Raw genomic sequence first — 27,602 nt, forward strand, 5'->3', positions numbered from 1 at the left:
AATGATAAAAAAAAAACCAAAAACTGATGGGTTTTGTTGTTTTGGTGAAAAGTTTCATAACCCTTTGATAACAGACCAGTCGACGCACAGATGAACGGTGTCGCGTCCCAGGACCGACCGCTGGTTGGTTCCCGGCGGAGGCGTCGTCTGCGTGCCTTCTGCCTCCTGCGCGCTGCTCGGCGCTGGATGTACGTCACTGTCGTCGTCGTCGTCCCCCCTCCACCCCCCCGTCACTCCAGGTTGTGATGGCGGAGCCGGACGAAGTCGACATAATGATGAGCTACCACGGTGACTTTTTAAAACCCGACAGAAAAACCAGCCGCTACCCCTACTGCATTGTGTGGACACCCATTCCCATTTTATCGTAAGAAGCGAATGCCTTACTTCTGATCTTGCTGGTTTAGCGTTGAACGTGACAGCTGAGCGTTACAAGCTTGTTATTTTGCAAACGTCAGATTAAAATGAAGCAGATTTATCTCCGCCGCTCGTTGCATCTGTTTCCTTGTAATACGTGCTGCGATAAATGCACTGCATTTCTTTTCCGCTACACGATTAAACGTGCATGAAGTCGTACTGTGTGTGTCCATGCATCCTGCAGGTGGGTGCTCCCCTTCATTGGTCACATGGGTATCTGCACTTCCACCGGGGTCATACGAGATTTTGCAGGATCGTACTTTGTCTCGGTAAGAATAGCTTTTGCAACCCAAATCACCTCAAGTAGGCCATAAATTAATCTCTGTGTCTATTAGTAGCCCACTCGGTTCCACAGCAAACTCCGGCATAAGTACAGTGTAAGATTATAGGGCTGTAATTACCATTGTTTTCATTTTGGATTTATCTATCGACTGTTTTCTTAATAATTGATTAGCTGTTTGGTCTTTAAATGTCAGAAAATGGTTGACTAGGGTTTCCCAAATCCCAAATAACCACCGTTTGTCATTAAAAAAAAGAAAAAAAAAAAGACTCAAAACAATTATCAAAATAGTTGGCGATTAATATTCTGTTGATTACCAAATCAAATAATCGACTGATCATTGCAGCTCTAGAGTCATGCTTATAAAACTTGTGTTTTTCTTTCCAGGAGGACAACATGGGGTTTGGTAGACCAACAAAGTAAGCTTATTAATCAGAATATTGTATATTAATAGTATTTCAACTAGTAGGTCACACCAGTTCACGTTCTAAAATTACCACACTGATCCATTGATTACTGATATTGCAGGTATTGGAAGCTGGATGAGGACAAAGTTTGTGGTAATGGCGCAGCTACATGGGACAAAGCAGTAAACGATGCATCTGAGGAATACAAATGCAGGCCGGTAAGACAGTATTTAAAACAAATACATGTTTCTGCATCTTTACTAATATAATAACTACTTTTTTCTGTCTCACTGAAGCACAATCTGTGCTTTGATAACTGCCATTCCCACGTCGCCATGGCCCTCAACCTCATGCGCTACGACAACAGCTCATCGTGGAACATGATGAACCTGTGTGTGCTATCCCTTATTCACGGGAAACATGTGAGGTAAATATTTCAGCCTCATTAGGCCACTCGTTATAGCATTGTAAGAACAATGCTGAACTGAGCCTACCATGCAGTCCTGCAGCTTCAAACGTTTTTTGTTGTTGTTTTTTTTTGCCTCAGAGGGTTTTTGTGTTTTTACTGAAAAGCCCCAACATTGAACATATCGTCCATATTATAAGCTAGATCGGTATCATCTTTTACCAAGATAAAACCATGATTCATGTCCTTGTGTTTGCAGCTACAGCTGTACATTACAGTCCTTCAGCAGATTCATTTTTTTTGTCACGCCTACATACATCCGGAGCAATGTGTGACTTTTAGTGTCTGGTTCAAGGACACTTGAACATGTGGGGAAAAGCAGCTGGGATCGAACCAGCTACCCTCCAACCATCCACACTCTCACCACTTGACCTACAGCGCATAGCACATCTACAGTACATCCTTTACTCTAAACTTGTTCATCATGTTTGGATTTTAAATTGCGTTCCTCCTGCGCTTGTTTGCGCTGATCACATGGGTTTACGTCATCAAGTCGAGTTGATTTTACTGAATAGGTTACACATTCTGTACAACACGTGACACCCCCTAACCTGAGACCTCCGGACGACGGCAGGAAGGAAGAGTAGCTGTTGTAGAATTACAAGTTAAGATGTGGTTTCCTAACAATACCAGACCGAACACACCTGAAACATCTTCCATCACAAACAAGTCCACAGTCTGTTCAAATGCTCTGCTGCTGGATGCTGGTGAGCATTAAGAGACATATGGCTCAGAGAACCCCCCTCATTATTCTCCACTGACCCACATAGAGAGCGATGGCGTCACAGTTTGCGCTGGCTCTGCAAAGACAACACTCCCACAGCGCAGGAGTCTTTTCAACAGAAGGGGAGTCGGGTAATTCATCACTGACAGCAGCGCTCCCCTCTCTGTCACCGCTGGAGGTCACCTCTCCGCTGGGGCTCCCTGTGCCGGCTGGGTGGATAGGACAGTAGGACGCGGGCCCGGGCGTAGCCGCTGCGAGAGAGCAGAGCCGTGGGCCTCTGGGAGTAAAGAGCCTGGACCGTGTGATACCTCAACACACCTCACATGTCCTTGTCTGTCCAAAATAAAGAGCGTTTTACCCTCTTCTGCCACACACTCACTGTATCCAGGCATCGATGACTTACTCTAACACTTCACCCTCTTTCTATCCTTCAGCTGGGCCGCATTCCTCAAGACCTGGCTGCCCTGCTTCATGCTGTGCGGAGTCCTCGCCACGTTCATCCTCACATTCAACCTACAGTAACACGTTGGAGCAGTACAACGAGATGACTCACAAATTTTGGTTGTACTTTATACATCGTCATTGATGTGAATGATGTGTTTTGACTGGACATTTGTTAGTACAGAAAAGACTAAATGAAGGACTGCATTGCCTGTTGTGATCTCGAGCAACTTAAGACTCCAGGAGGTTATTTAAGGACAAAGTCTAGCTGTTTGTGGGTAGTTTTGAAATGAATCGTCACTTTTATGTTATTACAGTGATTTTCTTTAGTATTATTATTCATAAGTTACACCACAGTATCTGCAAATCATCTCATTATACGCAAGTACTGTTTTTCACATAGCGGGCGCTGTGTTTTTGTTATGAAAGTAAGATGATTTTCTCCTGATAACGCCACAGTGGAGCAATGCGTCGGAGTCGCAGAGATGTATTTTTTATGAATGGCAATGATGAATGTGTTTCCAGACCGGCTAATGTACATTTGCAGTGATAAATCACTCCAAAATGGATCACGAAATCTTAACGCTGAAAGTATTCATCAATTATTTGTCTAAGAGATATGAGCCGCGACCAAAGATAGAATGATGGAAGACCCATATGTGAAAAATTGTGGTGTTGTCCTTCCTTGGATCCATTTCCTTTTGGTGTGTACAGACAGATGTGTTAAGTGTTTCTATTATTATCATTGTTATTAATTCCTTTTCTCCAGACAGAAATTTAATGCTTTCCAACTTTGCATCCTCATGCTCGAATGTTGTTATAACTACGAGCGATACGACATTACATTTTTATGCATTTTGTATTTTATTGGTTTGCTTTATGCATCTGAATAAGCATTATTTAATTATTGTATAACTGTAACAGTTTCATATTTCTGTCTTTGTAAGTTCCTTTTTGTTGGATGCAAAGCCTTTTCATGTGTCCCCTGGCAGACTTTGATGTGGATCACCGGCTGTGGACGCCCTAATCGTCCTCTGTACCTTTAAGGGAACTACGTACCTTTTTCATCTGGCAGATTCTGTGTGATATGAACTACCATCAATTTACGGGGGGACCTCTATTCCCACAGTGGAGCAGATGAGGAGGGACTGGTGATGGAGCGTGCAGTGTTTGCCACCTCTGCAGTATTCGATTAGTTTGTGAGAACAAAAGGTTAGGACAACACTGGATTTATTAACTCACTGGGATCCCTGTTTTTACTCTGTAACTCAAACTTTTGTGTGTTAAATGTTTTTTTGGTTTTTTTTAATTAGCTGTAATTTCAAGATGTGTGTTTTTGCACTCCTTGTGTTTTTGGGAATTATTTGTTGTGCACCATACCAGTGCTTGGAGTGTCCTTCTGGCTGTGAGTGTTTTGCTGCCACCCGCACGGTGAAATGTGTTTCCACAGCTCTGCTCACAGTGCCACAAGATATTCCAGTAAATGCCAGAACTGTCATCGTCACAGGGAATAACATACAGCACATTGGACCTGATTCGTTTACAGAGCTGGAGAATGTCACAAACATCATTTTAAGCAATAACAGGTGAGAATGTCTGTTTGTTTCTTCTGTTTAACTCATGTATATAAAGTTATATTTGGATTAAAATGACTGACTTTCTTGATGTGTAAATAATAAATAAATCACGTCTCTTTCTGTGAATGGGGTTTTAATTTGTTCAGTTTGGCAGTATGCTGAGATGCATTTGTTTTCAAGCATGACAATAATGTGAAAATGTCTCAGAACAGACATTACAGTGTTAGTGATGTTTTTTAGGATTACAGAGATGGCATCCCACACCTTCTCCGTCCTCGTCAACCTGCGCTTCCTGGACCTCAGTGGCAACCAGCTGGCACTCATCCATCCAGAGGCTCTCAGCATACCCGACAGCCCCCTTCAAGAACTCAACCTCAGCCGTTCACTGAACAACTTCACCGCCCTGACGGACCTCACCACGGCTCTCCGCTGGGGTGGCCTCGGGGGGCTCCTCCGCCTCGACCTCTCCGGGAACAACCTCGCCCTGCTGCCCCTCGGGATGTTCTCCCACCTTCCCAATCTGCAGCAGCTCCTCCTCACTAACAACTCTCTGGTGGCCGTCTACAGTGGGACCTTTTCTGGCTTGAACCATCTGCAGATGCTGGACCTGACGCACAACACCTTCAGGACATTCAGGGCTGACGCTCTACAGGAGCTGGAGAAGCTCGGGGACGTCAGAATCCTTCTCGGCAACAACCCCTACACCTGCTCCTGTGAGATCCACAATTTTGTCGCATGGCTGAATAAAACAAGAGCTCAGGTAGACGTGGATGCTGTGAGATGTGCTTCACCAGACGGGTTGACCAACACCCGCCTGCGAGGGCTCAGTGTCCAGGCCAATGGGTGTGTTGCTCCGGTCCTTGCACAGGTCACTGATCTCACCCTGCAGACGTCCTACGTCTTTTTGGGGCTAGTGCTGGGGTTCGTGGGCATGGTTTTTCTCTTGGTGCTCTACCTGAACCGCAAAGGTATGAAGAAATGGATCAATGAAATGAGAGATGCGTGTCAGGACGTTCTGGAGGGGTATCACTATAGGTACGAGATAGACTCGGACCCTCGGCTCAGGCACATCTCAGCACAGAGCAGCAGGCCACAGAGGCATCTGGGAATATCTCTGTCACAACAGCTGTCGAATGACACCTGTATTGTCCAGGTTCCCGCAGACACACAATTCAAACAGTTGACAACCTCCCCTCCTGTAAACTTATGATCCTTAGATAAAATAACTGACATAATATGAAGTAGATGTGAATAGTTTACAGTATGGCGGGTGTTTTACCACTGATTTGATGTTTTTTGCCTCCTGTATAATCTGCAGTTATAACATATAAATTTCCCCCCAAAAAGTGCCTTTGTGTTTTTGAGGCACTTCTGTAAACTAGTATTGTGTTTTTATCATACATTTTTATAAGAACAAAAGCATTCAAATGTTCGCGATAGCCCATCTCTGTGTGTGTTTATTGTATTTTTTGTTTTTGTATCATAACTTTAGACAACTTGCTAAAAATAACATAGATGACAGCTAAATGGCATGGGAAATGTGCGTTGACCTAACAATCTTTAATCCATAGTCACTCAGTACATTTTAGAATAATAATAATAATAATATAATATTATGTAGGTTTCAGTAACCCATAGAAGAGAAATGCCCTTAAATTTGATTATTATTGTGTGTAGTACTGTTCATGATGTGATCTGTATTATTATATGTAAAGGAATAGAAAGCTAGTATGATATCAAACTTGTATTTCCATGAAATAAGAATAAAAAAAATTGCTGCAGGCTATTTAACTTTATTGTGCTGTACTATGTTATTGTGACTGCAATGAATTACACCACGCAGCTCAGACTCGTATTTTTTTTTTCCCCTCCAGGTGAGGTGGCCCTTCTATGAAGTGTTTCCATGCAGGGGAAAAAAAATAGGGCAGAATGAAATATAATGTTTGGAAATACAGATGCTGGCAGCTGTTGCACCTCTGCGTGCTTCATTTACGAGGTGAGTAAGGCTATTAACAGCGCGTTGTGTTCGTTGCAACCTTACAGCCTGTTTACGGAAGTTTTACGTGATCAACATGTATTCCTTTGCTTTTTACTCCCCTGTCCCGGTCAATCCCGACGTTCATCCTCCCATCTCGTTTTTCCCTTTCCTCTGCGCGTTTATATCCGCATGCGTGACGTCACGACTCACCTGTGGGTGGGTGTTGGATTTGGGATTAGCTGTAGCCGCAGGTAATAAGCCAAACATTGGGGAGACTTGTCGGCAACACAAGACTTGTCAGCTTTAAGAAAAGAAAGACGACACGAATGAGCTGAGTCGGGGTTGTATTTTTCTTCGAGCCGCCGGACTCCAGGCTTCAAGGTTGGCAAAAAGTTTGTCGTTTGTAGGAAGTAAAAGATCACCTGGAAATGTGTGGGCGGTCGAAAAAAACAAAAAAACTGTTCTTTGCTTTCTGTGTTTGAAGCGCGATCACAAGTTTCCTCTCCGAGACTTCCGCGGTTTGCTCGCCGGACGAGCTCTCTGGGATAAAACGCAACCACAACCGTCTCCTCTTATGCAGTAAGTGAACGCTTTGCGAGCTAAGTTCAAAACGGTGAAATGTTGAACGAGGTTTGGTGTTGGCTGTTCTTTTGGCACATATAGGTCAAATTATGGGCGCGACGGAATGAGTTATTATCACGCCAGCAAGCGATGCACTCAAGTTTTATTTACATTCTGAAAATAAATGAAGGCAGGTTCCTTTACTGGAGGCTGAAGGTTTAAAACCTCAAGAGATTTAAATGCGGGAGAGCAACGTGTCCGCGGTGCGTTAAATGCCTCAAGTCCGAATTGTCAACAACAGAGGGGAGGTTAACGCCAGGTTATTGTTTCTAAACATTCCTCTGCCGTACCTGCAGGTCCCGGGCATTTTGAGCCATGCCTGGCCACAGCACAGGGCCGTCCCACCACCACCACCACAAGCACCACGGCTCCAGCTCAAGAGTGGAAAAGTACCGACAAACCCGGACTCCATCCAGGGAGAGCACGGCCAGCCAGGACTCCTGCAAGGATCCTCATGGGGAGCATCTATGCGAGCACCACGCTGATCACTCCCGGTGCTCGGAGAGCAAGTACGGTGGCAGCAGAGCCCACCCGCGAAATGGCACGGCACGGGGCTCAGAGACTATAGGATTTATTCCAGGCTCAGCGGACGGCGGGCCTCCCGGCAGACGCGCCTGCGGCTCCTGCGCCTCTATGGGCTGGAGCGGCTGCAAGGCTCTTATCTGCTGCGTACTGACCTGTGGATTTTATGGCAGCCGGGAGCCCTGCCTGCCGATGAACGAGAGCTCCACAGACCATCTCCCTAAAGAAGGCAGCGAGCCTCGCCCTCCCAACGGCATGGCTGTCACCAACCCCACGTGCGGCATCCCTTTGGAGTCCAGCAAGGTCACCAAGGCCTCCAAGTTGCCACCAAGTGACAGCTTCCGCTACCCGGACGTGCGCATAGCGGGTCAGACGGTTCGGTATCCGGTCGCCGCCCCCAAACGGACCCGAGTGACGGGTAAAGGGGAGAGCCACCGGCCAGTCAGCAACACCAGCCTGCTATCCCGTGAGGACTATGACTTGGACGACCTGAGCGACACGGGGACAGACATCGACTCGCTCATCACCAAGAAGCTGCTGGAGCTTTACGCGCTGCATCAGATCGACCAGCTGGCCAAGTGCACCTCCGACTCCTCCTTCTCCCGCAAGACCAACGAGATCAGCGAGCTCATCTACAGCATCGCCCAGGACTACAACCTGGAGGAGCAGGAGGCCGAGTGCAAGCTGGTGCACGGGGTCATCCGCATCAGCACGCGGAAGGGCAAGAAGAACAAGAGCCACCAGTCGACATCGGGGCAGCGTCCCAACGGCAGGAGTGACGGGACCCTCCCCGACAGCGGCAACGAGACCATGACCACCACCTTCATGAGCAGCGACTGTAAGAACACCGTGCTGCAGTTTGAAAACCAATACACCGTAATATTGAATGGCGCGTAAACATTTACAACGCAGTGAGACAACTGTTTTCACTTCCACCCGGCCAAATATAACAAATATACCAATCACCTGAGCTGTCTTTGTTCCATGACTCATGGCGTCTGTTGGAACGCTGCTGCAGCTCTTTTGTTTCGCTCATATTTTTAAGTCCTAATACACCAGGCATTTTACAGGCAGTGGCCTAATAACAAGAGGTTAATCTGAGGCAAGTCGATACAGGTTCCCCGTCTGCGAAAATGTTGCACAATAGCAGAGGTGACCAGATTTATCGTAAAATGAGATCCCGTTTGTTTTTTTTGCCACTCGTCCCTATGTGTTCACTCTGGCTAATTGTTTTTGTCCCCTGCCGCAGGTCCCGAGGTGAAAGTGTCGGAGCAGACGCCATCAGACGAGCTGGCAAGGAAAATGAGACACTACAGCGGGAGAGGTGAGTACATGTGGGGAGTTTCCACTGCAGCCACACGGACCCTTTCGGGTCGACGCGAATGCACGTACGACGGATTAAGGCACATTATCATCATACGAATTACAGTCATTGTGCCGATAGAGCTACGATATTCATTTGTCCCGCTCATTGAGGTATAATCACCACCCTCGTTTGCGACCCATTATTATCTGCTGCAGCTGGAGGCATTTTCTCACCTCCTCTGCTTTCCGGTAACATACCACTCTTTTTTTTAAACCGTGAAAAGCCCCACATTCCTGCCCTTTTCTCTGCATATTACAATCCCTTACTCATTAGAGGCCTCCTCCCCACCCGTGCCACCCAACACCCTCCTATCAGCCCGCCTCATTCTTCCCTCCAGCTCAGCGGACATGCTACACCACCTGCTCGAGCGGCAGATCGAGTCACATTAAATATATGCCACATAATGTCCCCTGATTTATTTTGTCATTTTCACAAACGACTTGGGTTACAGATGGATTACAGCGCAGCGGGCTCTGTATTTTTTTTGTTTTTTTTTGTTCTTGTTCTGCAAAGAGGCTGTTAAAAGGATGGGGTGTCCCGTTGCATGTCTTTTGAACGAGTGTACACCACATTGTGTCGCTGCAACTTTCACATTGCGGTTTCACGTCTCACTTTCTGTGCATGAAATAAAAACATCTGCTGCGTTGACTGTTTCTGTTACTGCTATGTTTTTTGTTTTATATTTTCAATGCATTTAAATAGTATTTTTGCCTCTTGCAGCGTACTCCTCCGGCACTGCCACAGCCTACTCGGCCTACCATCATGACTCTGAAATGGACTCTTCAGGTGCTCCTTTGCTTCTCTGAAAGGCAGCACAGGAAAAAAAAAAAAAAAAATACCTGTACTTACAAAGGATGTGAATTATTTCATCCTTCTGCTGTTACTGAGCGGAGCACCTGGGCAGTTGTGCTTCTCCTTTTAGTGGTCCGGCTAATGTTTGCTATTGGAGTGTCATTTAAATTCAAAGACATTTTGTCTCTCCGACTAACGACCCACTGATGAGATTTATTTTTTCTAACAACAGGTTTTTGTGAACACGTGTGCAGTGTTTAAAGTTGTTTGCACAAGAATGACAACGCAAATTGAGCAGTCAGGAGGCAAGAGGACAGAGACGGATGGTAGAACATAACTGTCCTCATTCTTGTTCTTGTTTGTGCAAGCCATTGAGCATGTACTGTATATTTGTGTGAGCTTATTGCCTCCTGCCATTTCCTCTAGACTCCTGAGATGCATGTTTTGACCTGTTTTGAATGTATTGATAAGCCATATTTTGATGTACATATTTTTAAGTCATTGTTACTCGGTGGTTTGTTAAACCATTGGTGGCATTTTGCCACATTTTTTTTTTATTAACCAATAAGTCCTATTTTTATCAAAATAAAAATCTCCATGTTTAGGCCTTTTCATATTTATTCAATAAGGAAATAGCTTCATGTATAGTCACGGTGTTTAAGTCACGTCGCTTTACAGCAACTTTGACATGCTGCTCTAAGCTTGCAGAGCTGCTTGTTCTCCACACAAGTCAAAATGGTACGTTCATGTAGTCTGAATTTAAGCAGCCCCATTTGTTTCGCAGCAATGTATTTGCTCGCGTACATCAACAACTCTTTCCTTCACAGGCCTTTCTGGTACTGTCTCTTTAGCCTACTTTTCCTGTTTATCTCTTGGATTGTCAGACTCATCTCCCTGAGGTCACTGTGTTGGAGCAGGCAGGCTTTTTTTTTTTCTTTTCTTTTCTTCCACCCTCAGCAAAAGAAGAAACCCGTTTGGCTGGTTTTGACAAAAAGGAAATAAAATCCTGAGGGTTGTCTTTGTCATTTATTGCAACGCGTTGAAGCAGCGCAGAAAATCAGCCTGATTTCATCAACCTGTCCTGAAGTCCTACTTCATCTAGATAAACATATCTAGGTGAAGATATATTTATTGAAGATTTATTTTAAGACTTTAAGTATTATTCCTTTAGATGACAAAGCTGTCCCAGCAGTTGCCAACAACAACAACTGTCTAATGATAGACATTTAAAGTTAACCAAAGAGTGACACTGAATACGTTTATTATTATTTGCTGTTAATAAACAATTATAAAAATCTGGTTAGAATTTTAAGAGTTCAAAAATTGTATTGTTTTTGTTTTGTGGCCCTCTGTGACTTTAAAGTTTAGTATCAGTGCCCTGCAACAGGACAAAATAAGACGTAGCTGCACTTGTATCAAGTAAATGATTCTCAAATATTCTTGAAACAATTTGATTTGTATCGATTTTTATAAAACAAAACTCGCTACTTGGGATTATTCACTTGTGAAAAAATTACTCAACAAAGCCTAAAACAAACAGCAAATTAGTGATTTGTATTCTTTTGTGCCATATATCAAGCTCTTTGGGCCTGCTTTTCTGTTTGTGGTGTGTTGCAGTTGCCCTGTGTAGCCCTGTGTAACCCCGTTTCCTCTGGCTCTCTGCCCCCACTGGCATATTCCTGTTTTACCTGTATGAGGTGTCATGTAAAGCCTCACCATTTCACAACTAACATACCATGGGGTAGGAAGAATCAAGAGGGCTTGTTCCATATAAAATATAGCCTGCAGTTCAACAACAAGCTCAGAGTTTTACAGCTCACTTGATTGACCACACATGTTTCTTAGACTTACTTTAGTGTATTGAAAAATGTTCAAATTGACTTGTGTATGCTTTGATCTTAAAATGTTTGTATGTAACAGAAATGGCAGAGGGCTGCTTTACACAACCCGGACAAGGGATTAAACTGGGATTTTACAGCTGTCCTGGCGGAATTACGCCATAGTTGGGTTTCATTAAAGGAGCAGCACATGAGTTACCATGGAGATTTGTTCTGTGCAGCCAGCCTGCTCCAGACCGGGCTAACTGCAGGCTTGATTAATCTTTGGCTCTTTCAATCAGCAAACCAATTTCTGATATGGAAACGTGTGAGTTTCTGCCTTTATAGTGGCGTGCCCCATCGATGATGAATTTCCTCAATGACTACCTCCGTGAGTGTTCCCAAAATTTACCACAGCACAACACAGAGCCTATGTCCTGACCATCCCTCAGGCCACAAATGATCTGCATCGGGCTATAATTTGGGCAATTATGAAACAGATTAAGCCATGATGCATTTACTGGACGAGATCAAGCCTGGCTTTACTCTGATACCCTGAATTTCTTAATCCTGCTTTTGTGAAACAGCCCAAAAACCCCAGGACTCACCTTTCTTTTAACTGTCTGCCTGTCCAGTGACTTCCACTATTTTCCATGAGAGGGCGACAAAGTACTACCAAAGAAAAACACTGCACTCTGTAATATGTCAAAATATGTGGTGATAATAGGCTACATGAAAGAAGGTTTACTTTCTTAACCATATTTATCACTCCATCTCGACGTGAAGTGTTATGATTTTTATATGATTGTGAAGTTTTCATCCTGAATAATATTGACAGTTCAGTGATAAGTGTTGCAGCGGTGTAGATGTTTTTGTAATGTTTGACTGCCATTTTGGCCATGTAAGTATTGAATGATAAATTAATAAATATTATACAGTATTATATATGACAGACTGGCTGCTTACTGGTCTGAAGCCCAGTGTTCACTTTAAATTTCATTATTGTCTTAAAGTTGGAGAAGATGTTGACTGTCGTGCCATCAGTAATTATAATTATTCTAAGAATTTGTTTAAACCTGCAGTGTGGAACTTTTGTTTCTCCCTACTGCCAATGATAGTAATTACAACATTAAAATTTTTTTTTATAAATTGTTAATAAATGGTGGATTACTAAAACAATAGGAGTCACAACACCCACCAAATCACTCATTTCATTTACAGAATTTGTTCCAATCGGTCCAATAACATTTGAAAAGTTCTAGAAGAGACGCACAAATAAGCTATTTCATTACAATTAAAGTTAGCATAGGGTGAAACCCGAAGTTAGACAGCTCGACCCTTCAGAAGTTTCTAGTGTGCAGGCTGTACCTGTAGAGCATGTCCAGTTTGCATTGAACTAGCAGCACGGGAATGTCTCACCAAACACCAGATTTTAAAACTTTATTCGGTGACATACAGAGTAATTTCTCTGGTGGTAGTAGGTTTAATAACTTATTTGCCAGGGGTCAGATTTGGTTTGCTGTTAGTCTTTTTAAAAGACAGAGACAGAACTTCATTTTACGTTTCATGTACAAAAATATATTTATTAGAAATGTTCTGTAAATATAGACAAAACATATTTACAACAATGAAACAAACAGAAAAGATCCTCAACATGAGATCAAGACAGTCAAATCAAGAAAGTCAAATCTTTCCACTTCAGTGGATGAAATCTTTTATGACTCGGCTAAAGTGACCCCCTAAAGCAGCCCACTGTTGGTATTCCTTTTTTTTTTCTAATGGGGGGAGACAATGCATCATCACTGCAAAAAAAAAAAAAAAGGATTCAACTTTCTCCAGGACAGATTTTTTTTTTTAATGAAGTCCACCTCTTCTACCTGCAGAAGAGCATGTCAACCAGCAGCTCCAGCAGATTAGCCTGGCCGATCACAGGCCTGAAGAAGAGTTCAGTGATGAGGCTGGGTGTGATGCTCTGCAGCATTGAGGCTGTGAGGAGGATTCGAGCAAAGCGTTCCTGGTGCCCCGGGTGGAGGAGCTGGACCACCTCGCTCAGGGCGTGCTGAGCTTCCTGTTGCAAGCCTTCAACAAAGAGGGCTGCCTTTAATTCTGGTACATCTGTTGATGGTAAAAATAGGAAGGTAGAGTTACATGGATGCATAATGCCATTTTTTTTTACAAAGCATTATTTCAGCACTAATTGATAATTTTACAGTAAGTTTAGAAGCAAGATATCAATTTGGAAGTATTTTTAATTCTAAAATCCAAGTGGTACATACCTGGATTAAATATTGTGGTCCCTTTGAGGTATGCGTACTCCTTTGGGCTCAAATCCAAACTCCAAAACTTTCTGAGGCAAGACTTGAGTTTGCTGACACCGGCCATGGTGGGCTGCTCCCACTCAGTCTCAGTCCTCTCCTGACGGTTCAGGAGTATCTTTTTCAGCATGCTGTCAGCAGGGATGTCCGTCACGTCAAAGTCCACACGCTCCTGTGCCAGACCCAAAATGAAGAGTGGTGCCCAGCAGTTTTTGAGAAGTGCGAACTGGTCGTTCTGCGGCAGCTGGTTAAAAGCAGGTAAATTCTTCATGAAATGGAGGGTTTTAACCAGAACTGCTGAAGCCTCTTTGCAAATCTCAGAAGGCCTTTTCAAGCACACCGTCCGTCGCACCTCACAGTTGCATCTGTGAGGTACTGACGTGTAGTTGAAGTTGTCTTGGCTTGGTTTGCTGCAGTCCATTTGACTCAGGATGTTGTAGAGGATAGGATTTGACAGCCTATCGCTGTTGGTCGAACAATGACATCTGTTATCCATTTTACTTGACTCAGAGATGTAGTTATGCAGTCTTTAGTTAAGTGTATGCGTCCTCTCACAGGATGGGCTCTTTATGAGCTTGTGAGCATTGCTGCGGCTACTTCCAGTGTCCCGGTATTTATAAGGCCAACCCTCCCTGTTGAGTGGACCTTGACTTGTCAATACGCTCTATATGAAAAACAACCGTGTACTCTGCCAGGTGACTGCTGGAATAACCCCGGGAAACAGATAAGCTTTTCTCAATGAAAGGGAGCTGCTGGAGTAAGCCTGAGTATCAAGAGGGTTGGGCCTTATCTTGGAGCCGGTGTCATTAACCCAAGCAGTACCAAGCTACCAAGGACTGCAGAGGTAATCAGCCTCACACAGTGTCCCTGCAAACTGGCAGATCACACCTGTAGAGCTGGAAAGAGGCCAAAGCAGAAAGAGGGCGTTGACCTACAAGTTAAGTACTCAAGAAGTGTAGGCTTTTTTTCTCTCTCTTTTTTTTTAAATGTATCTGATCTAATTACACAACTGGATTTGAGGCCTAATTTGGTAGAAATTGGTTTAAAAAACTGTTTGATATTGTGAAAAAAAAGAAGTATAAAATTGGTTTTCTCAATTGCTTTTGCCCACATCTTGAAACATTCTCAAAGTTCAATTGATGCATTTGTCAAAATAGTTTATATAATACAGCATAACACCGTAATTTAGGCCTACCTGCAAAAGATCATAACTCACACAAAACATTTAATTCAAGGGCCAAAACAAAGTTATTGTCTTTGTCCTAAAAATGTAAAAGTCACAGTGCTTGTCAGTATGGCTGTGTACCCTGGAAATGTTCCTTTCATTTACGTTTCAGTCTTGTTTGATTTCTTCATTGACACAACATTTTTACCGTAGTAGAAGGTATTTTTTGTCAAACTGAATGTTGTTGTATATAAAGCTGAATGCTAGTAAGAAATAGATTTCATCAGTAGAAGGTTTTACATTACATATTGAACTTACATTTTCATTAATATTGCTCCTGTGTTTTTATTAACGTAATGTAACTGTCTTACACCGCAATAAACAGAAAACTTACACAGCACAATATAGGCGAACACTGTTTCTGAGTTATAGCACCGGGGTCACCTCTGACCACCAACATGGACAGACATTCCCTGATGACATGGTGGAAACTGACATTATCCCAAACAATTAAAAAACATCAAAGTCTTAACAAACCTCTCTCATTTTCAGGGATAAGATGTCTGCATAGGAGTGGTTCCCAAACATTTTCATCTGACGCACCCCAACAGGCTTGTCGGATGTAAACACGAAACCCTTTCTAAACACCACCTCTCATGTTTCAATGTGGCCAATTGAACTCATTAAATAGAATATTATTTACCGCTAATAATCATATCAAAATAGACGTTGTTGGTCAGAGCTATTTATTCATTTGCTTTTCAACACTTTATCTATTAGTTTTAGCTATTTAACCCCTTTATACATTACTTTTAGGATAGAACTGACTTTGCCAGTTTTTTGTTCTGAAACAACAAGTTGTCCAACATAATCAAGAAATCAGATTATGGTGTCTGTTACAGGTGGTACAATGTTCCCCTTGTCATTTAAATACGTTTATCCTAATTTATTATCTTCCCCCGTGCCTGGCACCGAGGATTGAGACTGATAAGCAAATTACTTTATTACGGTCGCAAATAAACAAACAGCAAAATTATGAGCTCCTTTAGTCTGGACATTTTGCACCATGAACCCTAAATAGTAAAATATTTACCACATTATATAGTCCCAGATGACACAATATGTAAAATATTTTGCTCTATATTTTTTGGTGGGACACTTGTGAAAAAGCCTAACAAGCTTGAAACCGTCACAGGCTGAAAGATCTAGAAGAAGATGTGAACCACAGAACGATGGAGTCAAGGTCAGAGCCATAAACTGAATGACTCCAATAGAGAGATTACGTCCCAGACACAACTGGCAGCACCAGTCACCGAATGTTTGTTTTACCTCATCGCTCTCTTTACTCATTCTTTGAATACTCCAGAATATGTTTCATTGCCTCATTTTTTTTCCTGGGGAGATTTCATTATGATACACTGTGATTATTCATGTGAGACGTAATGTCCATACTCAGAGAGGCTAAATCGTAATGGACCACAGTTTCAAAACATAATAAATCGATGTTATCGTCAAGCCTTTCAGTAGAGTGACCTATAATGCACTAAGCAGTCCTCAGGCTTCATGAAGCATGCTGACAGTTGTAAATGCTTGTGATAAGGTGTATGTTTATAGAGGTTAGGAGCAGGCAGAGACGGACACGGAGGACAGTCATTTATCTCCACCAGGACAGTAAAAATAAAATGTCCTTCATTCTGTAGGTGGATCAATTGCTTTATTCTGAGATCAAGGAAGCAAAACAGTCCACGTCTGATGAATCATGATGTAATGGCTGGCACCTGAAGAATGAATCATTTTTTACTATCATGATGTTTAAAATAATACACAAACTTCAACAGTGTATTAAGACACTTAACTGTGATTGCATTATTAGTTTTAAACCTGCAACAACCATTTCATAGAACATTGTATCACGAGATGATTTGAAGAGAACTCGGTTAACAAATCACTCCACACACTGAAACTCTTTCCTTGGAAAGCTTCCCCCAAATGTTGACTTGCTGTACAATCCCTGGTTTATTTGGTGGCATCACATGTGTGTGCATGATGAACATCATTTCTGGAACATGACACTTGACCCTGACCCAATGCTAATACAGCAGAGGTTCATTTGCCCGGCTCCGTTTTAACAAGGTCATTGACCCAAAGATCACTTTTACAGAGTGGGCTCATTTGAATGCTCGGGGGAAAAAAAAGTAATTTCATTGTACTGGCATTCAAATTCTTAGAATTATTTTCCCGTTTCCACAAAGAACATTGTTCTGTCAGGTTTACTGACAGAACAAAAGATGTCACAAATTAATTCAAGCCACATCCAGCCACCAACCACAGTGCTATGTGTACGTTATACTTTCTCTCCTCTAATTATATGGATTTCTTTGTTGTGTACTCTTCCAAGCTAGCAATTAGTTTATTGTACTTTTTAATTTTACAGCACAGACAGACTGTCCATTTGTGAGACTTGGTGAAATGTGTATTGTTTCAGTATTATAAGAGCACCCTCTTAAGGTTTAGTATGTGCTTTCAAAAACCAGCATGGCTATGAGTAATGTACTTTAAAGGTGTAATATGATGTGTAAAGTGATGTCAGGGTCCAGACACCCTAGCCTAGTTTTACTGCCTATTACTATCGAAATACAATGATAAAAGCTGAGGTGAAGGCCAAAGGAAAAGTTGGCCTCTGGGTTAATGAACTCTGACTGAGCATATGGCTGCCTCTGAAAGAGGATTAAAAACACACAGTAACGTGTAAGATTCAAAAGGTTTTCTTAAAAGACCTAACGTTTGTTTTTTGACTCATCCAGCGAAGTTTAACAGTGCTCATACTAGTCATGCTATCTTTCTTCTTAAATCAAAAACAGATATGTAAAGATGAAAACTGACCTAGAAACATAGGCCTATGTCTGGCTGTAATTTGAGTCTCACAGTTTTGTTTCACCTTTCATCATTTTTTACTGTTGTCAAGAAAGTAGAATTGACCACTATCAATGTTCTCATGAGTGGGTCATTTATACTTTATGTTGTGAGTCTGATACCACAGATGTGGCCTGTTGAGCCTGCTGCTGTCAATGAAAATAGCCTCTGTCAATGAAACTCTAAATTCCTAATCATGGGATGTCAAGGATATCAGGGGATTTGAACTTTGGACTGCAATGATTTATTTGTAAAACTGTGAAAACAACAATGCACCTTTAGATTTTTGAACATGATGGTAATATATTATTCTATACCTTTACAAAATTAAGAACAGAGAAAAAGAAAGAAACAAAAGGAGACAGTTAGTATCTTAAAATCTAGACTAACTTTGGTACTTGTGAACATGTTTTTTTCCACTTATTTTTTAGATCATTCTTGCCTTTGTCAATCTGTATTTTTGACTAGCTACCTATTATTCCTCCTTTTAAACTTGTAAGCACATTAGAAAGAACCTATTATTCATAAAATATGTGCCGTGTTTATACATTGCACTTTATATATAGTATATTTTATATGTAGAGAGCAAAGGAAAGTCGTAGCTTTTGTAACATTTCCGTAAGCGGATATGACGTAATTTTTGAACCGTCGTTCCGATGACGTATGCTGCTCCAAATGAAAAACAATCATGGCGGACCTCGAAGCTGAAAGTCCGGTCTATTTTGCAATTAGCAACATCCCTGTAGCCTTTCGCTCAGCCAACCTGAGAAATTATTTCAGCCAGTTCATAGAAAGTTGCGGTTTTCTGTGTTTTCACTACCGCCACCGACCGGAGGTCCTCAGGGGGTCCGAGGACCCCGAGACCGCTGCGTGTGGAGACGGCGAGGAGGGCAGCTCGAAATCCTCTGAAACCGACGAGCTGACAAAACCCGACGCTGTGTCGAAGGAGGCGGGGAAGTCGTGCTGTTGTGTCGTCTCGGTTCGTGCTAAAGAAGCCGACAGGTTCATCAGGTTGTATGCGGGGAACCACTGGATCGACTCGAAGGGGAACTGGCTGTCCAGACGCTGTGTTATTAAAAGGATAAAAGTCTGTCACGACAAAGGTTAGAGACACAGTATGTGGATTAAAGGGTCAATTGAAGATATAGTTAGTTTACAGGTCGAGGGGAATACTACGTTGTTTATATATCACTTATTTACTTCTTCTTAAGCCTGTTTTTAATGGCTCAGCACGGAGCAACGTCACGACTTAGAAAAGGAGCATGATTACAAAAGTTGCAGCTGTAACATAAAGCCTGCATTATAAGTTGCAGCTATGGGAGGTGTAGACACGTGTTACTGTTGATTATGTGTTGTCTTTTGTTCAATTGTGACATGATGTGTTGTCACTATTTTTTTTTTTACATCTACCCTTGTTGTTTAATCTTCCAGATGGTGGGGCATTCCCTTACAAAACAAAGAACGAGCAGCGGCACCGTGTTTCATTAACAGAGCTTTTTACTGAGGCTGACCTCAAAAGCTTATCGGAGCTGAATCCACCCGCTCTGATGGAAAACGGCAACGTGGGCACACCGGGGAAAGTGTTCCTCCAGCTTATCCAATCCTGCCGCCTGCCTCCGCGCCTCATTCGGAAGTTGGACCTCACTTTCCCCAAAACCAGCTCTAACCGTCGCTATGGGAACGTGCCTTTCCGGTACCGCAACACTCGCACACTGCCGGCCACAGAAGAGACAGTGTTAACAGCTGCAGGACATGAAATATTAGGACCGGGCACTTTGGGTGCTCCGTCCTCAGGGTCAAGACGGCTCGCTGATGACACGGAAACAACACAGGCCGATGAAGAGGAGGAGGAGGAGGAGGAGGAGGATGATGCACAGTCAAATGCAGATGATGTGGGTTTAGGTTCATATCCATCAATGCCTGCCAGTATGTCAGATAAATGTGTCGTTGTTTGTGTAGGCTGTGATGTATCTCTGGCTGAATTGTCATCATTGTCATCCCTTCTCTATGTGGTTTGCCAAATATTTATGTGTTTTTTTTGTTTTTTTTGTAGGATGATGACTGCTGTGAGGAGTGGGAGCGCCATGAAGCTCTGCACGACGATGTAACGAGCCAGGAGCGAAGCAAAGAGAGACTGTATGAAGAAGAGATTGAGTTAAAGTGGGAGAAAGGGGGCTCAGGCCTGGTGTTCTACACCGACGCTCAGTACTGGCAGGCGGAGGAAGGAGGTAGGCAAACAAAACACTAATCATACAGTTTTCCACATATTTAGTAGTATCATATTATGTGTTCATAACAATCTTATAATAACAATAGCCCGCACAGTTCTGGGAAGTCAGACTGAAGCGGTATTGTTTTGCTGGTGTTTTTTAGTGTGTTAAAAATCATTTTGGTGGTTCAGATTTGACTAAATATGTTTTCATATTGTTAAATTAGACCTCAAAATTCCACCCTACAATTATAATGACAGACATTAAAAGACAATTGTTGATATATTTCCCAGTCTTTCATGACCGCTTTCATAAAAAAAATGTATAATCTAAATATTTTGTATTAAATTCAGATGAGTTGTTGTTTTTCTGTTACTAATACTTTAAATGAAGCGTATTTCTGAAATGAAATATTGATTACATTTCTGTATTTATTTCTGTCCTTTCTTTAGATTTTGATGAACAAACGGCAGACGACTGGGATGTGGACATGAGTGTTTACTATGATAAAGGTATCCTGGAACCATTTTACATATCTAATTATCTTGACATAATAAATGAACCAAACTGTGTGCATAATGCCAGCAGAGTCAGATTTTCTTTAACCCAGTCCTTCCTCTCACAGACGGAGGTGACATGGATGCTCGTGACTATGTCAGAATGCGGTATGAAAATAGGCTGAGGGAGGGTTTGGAAGATGGATCAGGGCACAATCAGGCAATCGGCAGCTTTGAGAGGTTCACTAAGGTGAGGAGGTTGCGATATCGGATGGATTTATTTAATCTTTCACACTGTTCTTTCATATACATGAAATAAATTGTCTTCACATTTTTTCCTGGATTTAGGGTGTTGGCCGTCGTGTGATGGAGAAGCAGGGCTGGAAGGATGGTCAAAGCCTGGGAAGCAGTCAGATTGGGATTCCTGAAGCCCTGGAGAATGAGGGCCAACATCCCAAATGCAAAAGAGGCTTTGGGTGAGTGTGAACACAAAAACAATCAACACAACAATAAAAGTCCGATATAATTGTATGTCTTGGTATGAGAATGAGTTGACATCAATGCAATTTCTTTTCTTTTCTTTTCTGCAGGTATCATGGAGAGAAATTGCTCTTACATCGTGTAAAAAAGGCCAGGACAGATTTTCATATAACTACAGTGTATGATGAGCCCAAAGACACAGACGGAGGCGACACCTTACTGAGACGCCAACCAAGCACCAGTATGAAGTACAGAGGGTGGCTACCAGGTGGCAGCATTGGACCACGAAGATGACATTAGTTTAATTTTTAGAGATATAAAATACCCTGTAGTGTTTTATTTGCTCGTTGACTTGTTTTTATATTAAAATATTTTTCAAACCATGAAATCCATTTGTGAATATTTTTGCCTTTGTGCTTTTTACTCACTTACGTTATACACAAAAAATTTTTTTTTCTATATTAATCCCGCACATTTGTATGCAATGCACGAATGTAGTAGTGATGTAATAATTTCGTGTATGAGCGCGGCTGTAATAATACATACAGTGTTATCAAGGAGGACGTCGTCTTGTACTCGTTTTCAGGCGCGGCTTTTATTTTGACAGATTGGTCACGTAACCCGGATGTAGTTTGGATTAGCTTTAGCCTTTTAGTAACTACAGTACGCATGCAAACATAACGGCGGCAGACGGTAATTATCCATCAGTATTTATGATATTTGTAATACCAGTCCACACCAGTAGTACAGAAGTTGTACCTTGGTTTTGGAAGGTTTCTTTTTCACGTCACACGCAAACGTTTAATGAGCAACATTTAGGAAGTTTAAGTCATCAACTTGCCTTGCCTGTATTGATGACGCCAAAATGTATTTATAGCAAATGAGTTCATATCAAGAGAGCTGAACTCGAGCCTTTGTTCTACTAATATGAAACACTTTGACTCTGCCAGGTAACACCCCAGATGCATGTTGATGCCCCGCACAGGACATCTCATGTGGCCCATCTGACATCCTGGTCCATTTGATGTGAATCTCTGCAGCCTCCCCCACCCCCCTTTCATTGAGCACTGAAACCATGTCCAACCAGACAGGAGTCCAGCCCTCTCTGCGCTTCGGTCAGGTGGTTATTGGGCCCCCTGGCTCAGGTAAAACCACTTACTGCCAAGGAATGCAGGAGTTCCTGACTCACCTGGGACGCAAGGTGGTTGTGGTGAATATGGACCCCGCCAACGAAGGACTACCGTACCCCTGTGCAGTAGATATCTCAGAGCTGGTCACTCTGGACGACGTCATGGACGGCCTGACGCTCGGGCCTAATGGCGGGCTTCTTTACTGTATGGATTATGTGGAAGCAAATCTGGACTGGTTAGAGAACAAGCTGAAGCAGCACGGTGACTGCTACTTCTTGTTTGACTGCCCTGGGCAGGTGGAGCTCTACACCCACCAGAGTTCAGTAAAGAATATATTCTCACAGCTGGCCAAGTGGAACTTCAGGGTGAGCTTCTTCGGCATTCAGACGATGGGAATGAATTTATGTCCCCCGAGCCTTAAACTGATACTTCACCCGCACAGTCATCGTGTTAAAGACATTTCATCTTTAGACCGCATTCAATTGTTATGATTGTCTTTCTCCCTCTGTTTTGCTTAGCTGACAGCAGTGCACCTTGTGGACTCTCATTACTGCGCTGACCCAGCCAAGTTCATCTCCGTGCTGTGCACCTCTCTGTCCACCATGCTGCATGTGGAGCTTCCCCATGTCAACGTCCTCTCCAAGATGGACTTGATTGAGCAGTATGGCAAACTGGGTAAGTTGGGGGCTGTTGGCTTTATGTCAAACGCACACACAAAAATAAATAAAAAATTACAAGAGAGGATTCTTAATTATAGTTCTCCTACATACACCTGTCATTTAAAAACAAAACAAAGTATTGCATTTTCTACTTCATTTTATCTACCATGTTGACAGTTTTCCTGTCTGTCTCTTACTTTACAGCCTTTAACCTTGACTTCTACACGGAGGTCATGGACCTGACCTATCTTCTCGATCACTTGGCGGCAGACCCCTTCTTTAAAAAATTCCACCGTCTAAATGAAAAGTTGGCAGAGGTCATACAAGATTACGGCCTCGTCTCCTTCGTGCCTCTCAATGTGCAGGTATCACTGCTGTATTTCAAATATTTCTTGTCACACAAAGCAAAGAATAAACCTCACTGACTCAATATATTTGATACTTTTGGAGGTATATTTGAACTAATAAGAACTAATATTGCTGCACATCAAGTGAATCACAGCATGCCTCAGTAAATTGAACAAATAAACTTTGTAAATAAAGGTTCATTAGATTGATTTGTGCTGTTTTCCAGATGGATTAGATTCATTTTTAACAATATCTCCCGATGGAGAGCAAAGGAAGTGAATTGTGTGCTGCAGGGATATTCTTTTGGTGGCTCACTTTCTTTGTAACTCAAATTAACTGACTGTTCTTATGAAGAATGTATTTTAAATTAATAGCACTAAGTATTCAATTATTTGTATTATTATTATTATTTCTTTTTTTTTACTGTATCTGTAGCTTCTTTCATATCTATTTTTTGCACCGTAATCTTAAGGCTGTTGAGAGATGTGTGCATAGAAAGAGTTCCTTCATTACATTTTTCTAGATGGGTCACAAAAGGGTTAAGCTCCCACAGAGCATCCATACCAGTTGCAGAAGAATAGTAGAAATGGCCTGAACGTCCAACATGAATTCATCTCGGGCCTGTCGAAGGATTTGTCAAAGTCACTCATCGTATATATCATCTCATCGTTTAAGCAGGTTAATGATAAATCACTTCTAGAACTTGAAATTGAAGAGTGGATCAATTTCCTGCAGATGGATTGGATTGTTAAAGGGGAGCGGACTGTCTGCACACTGTATTCATTACTTCTTTATGGAGAATGATTTGATCCTGTATGTGTCCAGAGACAGGAGGCCAGACCATGCGCCTTCGCTGCATATGGGATGAGTATTCAATACAAAAAGCAGGAGGTTGGCACTCTTGTATCCAACATGGTGAAATTGCAGCCTGTATGCATGTCTGTGTTTCCTTCACACTCTCAAAGCAACCACCAGTTACCTTGGTTACCTATGTTACTTATTACCCCGCCAATTTAGAAAGCAAAAACGGCCAACACCCTTAAAAAGACAAAATGCTAAACTCTTAAAGTGTTGGAGGTAGATGGAGTTTGAGGTTTTATGGCTTAGTATGCATCTGTTGCTTATCTCACAATACAAAGGCTGACAATACACTATTTGAAGAGGCCGCATGAACTCATTTTCAAGAAGGCTTCAAAATCTTTTCGAGGGAGGTCCCTTCATGCAGTAGCTCTCACTACGAAGGGAAATTTACCGACTTTACTGACTACTTTTATATTGATACTTAAATGTCTTCAAACAGTGTATCGTCAAGGTTTCAGTGAGAGGTTTTTTTGGTAAATATTTAGCTAGCGTGTAGTTTCACTGAATGTTTGCTGGGAAACCTCTCGATGAAATGCTTCTGTTTTCTTGTTGCCAGGACAAAGACAGCATGATTCACGTCTTACGGGCAGTGGATAAGGCCAATGGCTACTGCTTTGCAGACCTGGAGGAGAGGAATTTGCAGGCCATGATGTCAGCTGCTGTGGGGGCTGATTTCCAGTTCAGCTCGTATCCTTTCCTAATCACTGTGGTGACTCACTGTGACTCATCTGGTTCCAAGTCAAACTTAAAGATTTACACAGGGTGGCTGAAGAACTTTGCACACTGGTGTTTGTAATGACTTTCTAATAACCTGAATATTACAATCTATATTTGAAATTGCTATTTCTTTTTTCCTTCACATTTGACCCTGCAGTACGCTTGGAGTGCAAGAGAGGTACGTTGAAACCAGTGGAAAGAACGTGGAGGAGGAAATGATGAACCTGTAAATTGAAAAGCCCAAATACGAGGACAAAAGTTGTTGCCTTTTTAGCACCAGTACATCAGAGGAAGTCTTGGCGACATCCATCTTACTTGGCCTGAATTCTTAGCTTCTCTACAAAAGCAGTGGAAAGACGGCAGCTAAATTTGGGTGCCGTAGGTGCTTCAAGGTTGCACCACACCTCATAAAAAATCACAATGGGGTAGACTGGAGGGAGCACAAAGAGACCGTTTCTTCAGTTATAAATAATGTGAGGTCTGATTAATGGTATTTTTGTACTGCAGTCTTTACAGACAACACAGGAAACTTCCAGTCAACGCTAACACATTTTCTTAAAATGTATCAAAAGTCCCTTATTTTTGTTTTTGTTTAAGTATGGTAGCTGTTTGTGACCCCAATATTTTTTTTGAGGAAAATTTCCATGTGCAGCATCCCGGGGTGCAGATGCTGTGTTTACAGTCGTGTTCATCAAATAATAAAGTGACTGCAGTGAATATAGACATATATTCCTTTCTTATTGTAGATTATTAGTGCATAAATTGAATCTTTAAAAAGTGTTTTGTGTATTTTCTTTCTTTTTTGTAAAATTTGGTGAAATATATCAAATAAAGATTTGTATATCCTCCTGCATGTGCATATATATATATTAGTGAGAGAGATATCTGAAAGAAAGATGAAGAGAACAGTGTTTTCCCCCTTAATATGCAGAGAGCCTTGGATTCTTTATAACGTTTGCTGAACTTTGTGTAAAGAAAAAAAAACGTTTTGTGCAATGTACAAAGTATAAGGGGGAAAAAAAAATCCAATGAACCCACACAGCACAGGCTACTTTAAAAAAAACAAATAATAATGTCCATAGAATATTTGTTTTAATCAAAGAAGAGCTCAGCAACACATCAGAAGTAGTAATGACTTTGGCCAAGAGCAAGTCCTTGTATTTCGGGTGTATTGTTCGTCCAGCAGATGGCACACGGGCTTGCAAATCCTCCTCCCGCATCCACAAAACTCCGCTCCGGTTCTTCCCAGCAGCCAAAGCAGAAAAATTAAGTCAGGCGGGGAGAGGAAGCCACATTAAATCTGTGTTTCTGCACAACTGGCCCTGTGTCTGGTCTCTGGGATGGAAGATCTTCTCTTTCTAAATGTTACTAAAAACTCTCCCTCTTTACTTTAACTGTTTCCACCTCTGCTATTGTGCTCTTTTCTTGTCTGCCCCGCTCAGTTTCAAACCTCCCATTATAATTTCACCATTGCCATTAAAACAGAGTACACACCCGCACACACGAGGCTTCATGTGCGTGCATGTGCTTCTCGTGCAGAGCTGTAGTCTGACTAAAATAAAGCGTGATCCACTTTGCTTGCTTGCACTGATGTGGGAAATCACATTAACCCCGTGTGGTGTGATGTGGCTGTGAAATTATATGTGGACAGCTTCTTGCCTGCAAAGCTGTGTGTGTGTGTGTGTGTGTGTGTGTGTGTGTGTGTGTGTGTGTGTGTACATTAGGGGGGTGTGTCAGGCAGAATGTTAAATTGTGTTTCGATGTTTGTACATGTGATCAAGTATGCCTTCTCATTGGTACTTCCTGCCTTTTTTTCCCCTATAAGCCCCCTAGAGGTAGATGTGTGTGTGTATGTGTGTGTGCGCGTGTGTGTGTGTGTGTGCGTGCGTGTGTGCGTAAGGGAGAGCAAGACAGTCTCTGTGTTTGCGCGCGCGCGCGCGTCGAGAGTGAGAAAAGAAAGCGAAAGGCACTCTCGTCCCACTTACGCCCCAATTCTAAATTTTAATCAATGCCCAATCGAACTATTAAACGCCTCACAAACCTTTTAATGTATTTGCATTTAATTATTTCCAACAATAAACTCCCTCGGCCTCGCACGCACACTTCATTACCAGTCCTGCACAGTGCTTGCGCGCACACCCCGTGCGTTTTGTGGGTGCCAAAAATGTCTGCTTCATTTGATGAGGGGGTGAAGAGGAGGAGGAGGAGGAGGAGAAGGAGGAGGAAGAGGAAGAGGAGGAGGGGGACAAATGTTCTATTTTTCTAATTGTTGGGAGACTTTGAAACTGTCCATGCATCTTCTTTCTGGTAGATAATGTCTTGTGTTTTTTTTTTCTCTCTCTCTCTGCGCGGTGTAGTTCAATGTTAGTAAGGGTGAGAGAGAGAGAGAGAGAGAGAGAGAGAGCTGGAGCCTGCGCGCCCATCCCCCCACACTCAGCAGAGAGTGTTTCTGCTGGAGTGAGAGACAGACAGAGAGGAGAGGGGGTGGTAGAAGAGAGCAGAGCAGAGCAGGCAGGGGAGGGAAGAAGAGGGAATGTGCATTGGTAGTCTCGTTTGCTGCAAGGCTTCCTCCTTCTGCTCTGGAAAAACCTGTGTGTGTGTGTGTGTGTGTGTGTGTGTGTGTGTGTGTGTGTGTGTGTGTGTGTGTGTGTGTGTGTTTTGCCTATCTTGCCTCAATACCACTCAGAAATACTTGTTAGAAATAACTAAAAAAAAAAATTTAGAGAAAAACAGCAGCGTTCAAAGGCACATGTATGAGCCAAATATATTTAGATGAATTTAAATATATGACTAGTCTTTTTTTTTTTCTGTTTTTAAGGGAAAATAACTGCATGTATGTCAAGCCGGGCTATTAAATTAGTTCCCAGCAGTCCTTTCGTGTACAGCTGCTGCTTCTACGTCT

At 42.4% G+C, this 27,602-nt stretch overlaps 6 protein-coding genes across 8 annotated transcripts; 5 read left to right on the forward strand and 1 right to left on the reverse strand.

Moving 5' to 3' along the window:
* Nucleotides 1-217: 217 nt before the first annotated feature.
* Nucleotides 218-2,822, forward strand: LOC138617915 (transmembrane protein 222-like). Its single transcript, XM_069693274.1, has 6 exons — nucleotides 218-364; nucleotides 599-683; nucleotides 1,082-1,113; nucleotides 1,223-1,319; nucleotides 1,398-1,528; nucleotides 2,726-2,822. The coding sequence occupies exons 1-6, from the start codon at nucleotides 246-248 to the stop codon at nucleotides 2,811-2,813; spliced, it is 552 nt and encodes a 183-aa protein (XP_069549375.1). The 5' UTR covers nucleotides 218-245; the 3' UTR covers nucleotides 2,814-2,822.
* A 1,054-nt stretch (nucleotides 2,823-3,876) lies between these two features.
* On the forward strand, nucleotides 3,877-6,087 carry LOC138617914 (trophoblast glycoprotein-like). Of its 2 annotated transcripts, XM_069693273.1 has the most exons (3): nucleotides 3,877-3,944; nucleotides 4,240-4,318; nucleotides 4,550-6,087. In XM_069693273.1, the coding sequence occupies exon 3, from the start codon at nucleotides 4,560-4,562 to the stop codon at nucleotides 5,517-5,519; it is 960 nt and encodes a 319-aa protein (XP_069549374.1). In that variant the 5' UTR covers nucleotides 3,877-3,944; nucleotides 4,240-4,318; nucleotides 4,550-4,559; the 3' UTR covers nucleotides 5,520-6,087. The 2 variants fall into 2 exon arrangements, with proteins under 2 accessions (XP_069549374.1, XP_069549373.1); XM_069693272.1 differs by lacking the exon at nucleotides 3,877-3,944 and having other exon boundaries at nucleotides 4,020-4,318.
* A 439-nt stretch (nucleotides 6,088-6,526) lies between these two features.
* kdf1a (keratinocyte differentiation factor 1a) lies at nucleotides 6,527-10,874 on the forward strand. Its single transcript, XM_069693023.1, has 5 exons — nucleotides 6,527-6,668; nucleotides 6,772-6,866; nucleotides 7,205-8,268; nucleotides 8,680-8,754; nucleotides 9,517-10,874. Exons 3-5 carry the CDS (start codon nucleotides 7,224-7,226, stop codon nucleotides 9,600-9,602), a joined length of 1,206 nt encoding a protein of 401 aa, XP_069549124.1. The 5' UTR covers nucleotides 6,527-6,668; nucleotides 6,772-6,866; nucleotides 7,205-7,223; the 3' UTR covers nucleotides 9,603-10,874.
* A 2,321-nt stretch (nucleotides 10,875-13,195) lies between these two features.
* On the reverse strand, nucleotides 13,196-14,289 carry nr0b2a (nuclear receptor subfamily 0, group B, member 2a). The gene is made up of 2 exons (XM_069693024.1): nucleotides 13,682-14,289; nucleotides 13,196-13,520 (listed from the first exon to the last, which is right to left on the reverse strand). Exons 1-2 carry the CDS (start codon nucleotides 14,214-14,216, stop codon nucleotides 13,279-13,281), a joined length of 777 nt encoding a protein of 258 aa, XP_069549125.1. The 5' UTR covers nucleotides 14,217-14,289; the 3' UTR covers nucleotides 13,196-13,278.
* A 4,192-nt stretch (nucleotides 14,290-18,481) lies between these two features.
* Nucleotides 18,482-21,362, forward strand: gpatch3 (G patch domain containing 3). Its single transcript, XM_069693025.1, has 7 exons — nucleotides 18,482-18,901; nucleotides 19,230-19,690; nucleotides 19,852-20,026; nucleotides 20,461-20,520; nucleotides 20,634-20,755; nucleotides 20,854-20,981; nucleotides 21,096-21,362. The coding sequence occupies exons 1-7, from the start codon at nucleotides 18,487-18,489 to the stop codon at nucleotides 21,277-21,279; spliced, it is 1,545 nt and encodes a 514-aa protein (XP_069549126.1). The 5' UTR covers nucleotides 18,482-18,486; the 3' UTR covers nucleotides 21,280-21,362.
* A 254-nt stretch (nucleotides 21,363-21,616) lies between these two features.
* gpn2 (GPN-loop GTPase 2) lies at nucleotides 21,617-25,548 on the forward strand. 2 transcript variants are annotated; one of them, XM_069693275.1, is made up of 6 exons: nucleotides 21,617-21,678; nucleotides 21,936-22,480; nucleotides 22,634-22,790; nucleotides 22,979-23,139; nucleotides 24,540-24,670; nucleotides 24,858-25,548. In XM_069693275.1, the coding sequence occupies exons 2-6, from the start codon at nucleotides 22,061-22,063 to the stop codon at nucleotides 24,928-24,930; spliced, it is 942 nt and encodes a 313-aa protein (XP_069549376.1). In that variant the 5' UTR covers nucleotides 21,617-21,678; nucleotides 21,936-22,060; the 3' UTR covers nucleotides 24,931-25,548. The 2 variants fall into 2 exon arrangements, with proteins under 2 accessions (XP_069549376.1, XP_069549377.1); XM_069693276.1 differs by lacking the exon at nucleotides 21,617-21,678 and having other exon boundaries at nucleotides 21,687-22,480.
* The last annotated feature ends 2,054 nt before the right edge of the window (nucleotides 25,549-27,602 follow it).

The sequence above is a fragment of the Brachyistius frenatus genome, unplaced genomic scaffold, assembly GCF_029030835.1.
Source record: "Brachyistius frenatus isolate BFR_SWC_R1_liver_20210118 unplaced genomic scaffold, ASM2903083v1 Contig_14, whole genome shotgun sequence".
Taxonomy (NCBI): Eukaryota; Metazoa; Chordata; class Actinopteri; family Embiotocidae; genus Brachyistius; species Brachyistius frenatus.

Bases quoted from the DNA above. Each gene is read 5' to 3' on its own strand.
- LOC138617915 (XM_069693274.1), top strand. From the start codon at position 246: ATGGCGGAGCCGGACGAAGTCGACATAATGATGAGCTACCACGGTGAC. The intron at 684-1,081 runs GTAAGAATAGCT...TTTTCTTTCCAG, and splicing joins CAGGATCGTACTTTGTCTCG to GAGGACAACATGGGGTTTGG. The intron at 1,320-1,397 runs GTAAGACAGTAT...GTCTCACTGAAG, and splicing joins AGGAATACAAATGCAGGCCG to CACAATCTGTGCTTTGATAA.
- LOC138617914 (XM_069693272.1), top strand. From the start codon at position 4,020: ATGTTTTTTTGGTTTTTTTTAATTAGCTGTAATTTCAAGATGTGTGTT. The intron at 4,319-4,549 runs GTGAGAATGTCT...GATGTTTTTTAG, and splicing joins ATCATTTTAAGCAATAACAG to GATTACAGAGATGGCATCCC.
- kdf1a (XM_069693023.1), top strand. From the start codon at position 7,224: ATGCCTGGCCACAGCACAGGGCCGTCCCACCACCACCACCACAAGCAC. The intron at 8,269-8,679 runs GTAAGAACACCG...CCCCTGCCGCAG, and splicing joins CACCTTCATGAGCAGCGACT to GTCCCGAGGTGAAAGTGTCG. The intron at 8,755-9,516 runs GTGAGTACATGT...TGCCTCTTGCAG, and splicing joins GAGACACTACAGCGGGAGAG to CGTACTCCTCCGGCACTGCC.
- nr0b2a (XM_069693024.1), bottom strand. From the start codon at position 14,216: ATGGATAACAGATGTCATTGTTCGACCAACAGCGATAGGCTGTCAAAT. The intron at 13,521-13,681 runs GTATGTACCACT...TACCATCAACAG, and splicing joins GACCACAATATTTAATCCAG to ATGTACCAGAATTAAAGGCA.
- gpatch3 (XM_069693025.1), top strand. From the start codon at position 18,487: ATGGCGGACCTCGAAGCTGAAAGTCCGGTCTATTTTGCAATTAGCAAC. The intron at 20,521-20,633 runs GTATCCTGGAAC...TTCCTCTCACAG, and splicing joins GAGTGTTTACTATGATAAAG to ACGGAGGTGACATGGATGCT. The intron at 20,756-20,853 runs GTGAGGAGGTTG...TCCTGGATTTAG, and splicing joins GCTTTGAGAGGTTCACTAAG to GGTGTTGGCCGTCGTGTGAT.
- gpn2 (XM_069693275.1), top strand. From the start codon at position 22,061: ATGTCCAACCAGACAGGAGTCCAGCCCTCTCTGCGCTTCGGTCAGGTG. The intron at 22,481-22,633 runs GTGAGCTTCTTC...TGTTTTGCTTAG, and splicing joins TGGCCAAGTGGAACTTCAGG to CTGACAGCAGTGCACCTTGT. The intron at 23,140-24,539 runs GTATCACTGCTG...TCTTGTTGCCAG, and splicing joins TCGTGCCTCTCAATGTGCAG to GACAAAGACAGCATGATTCA.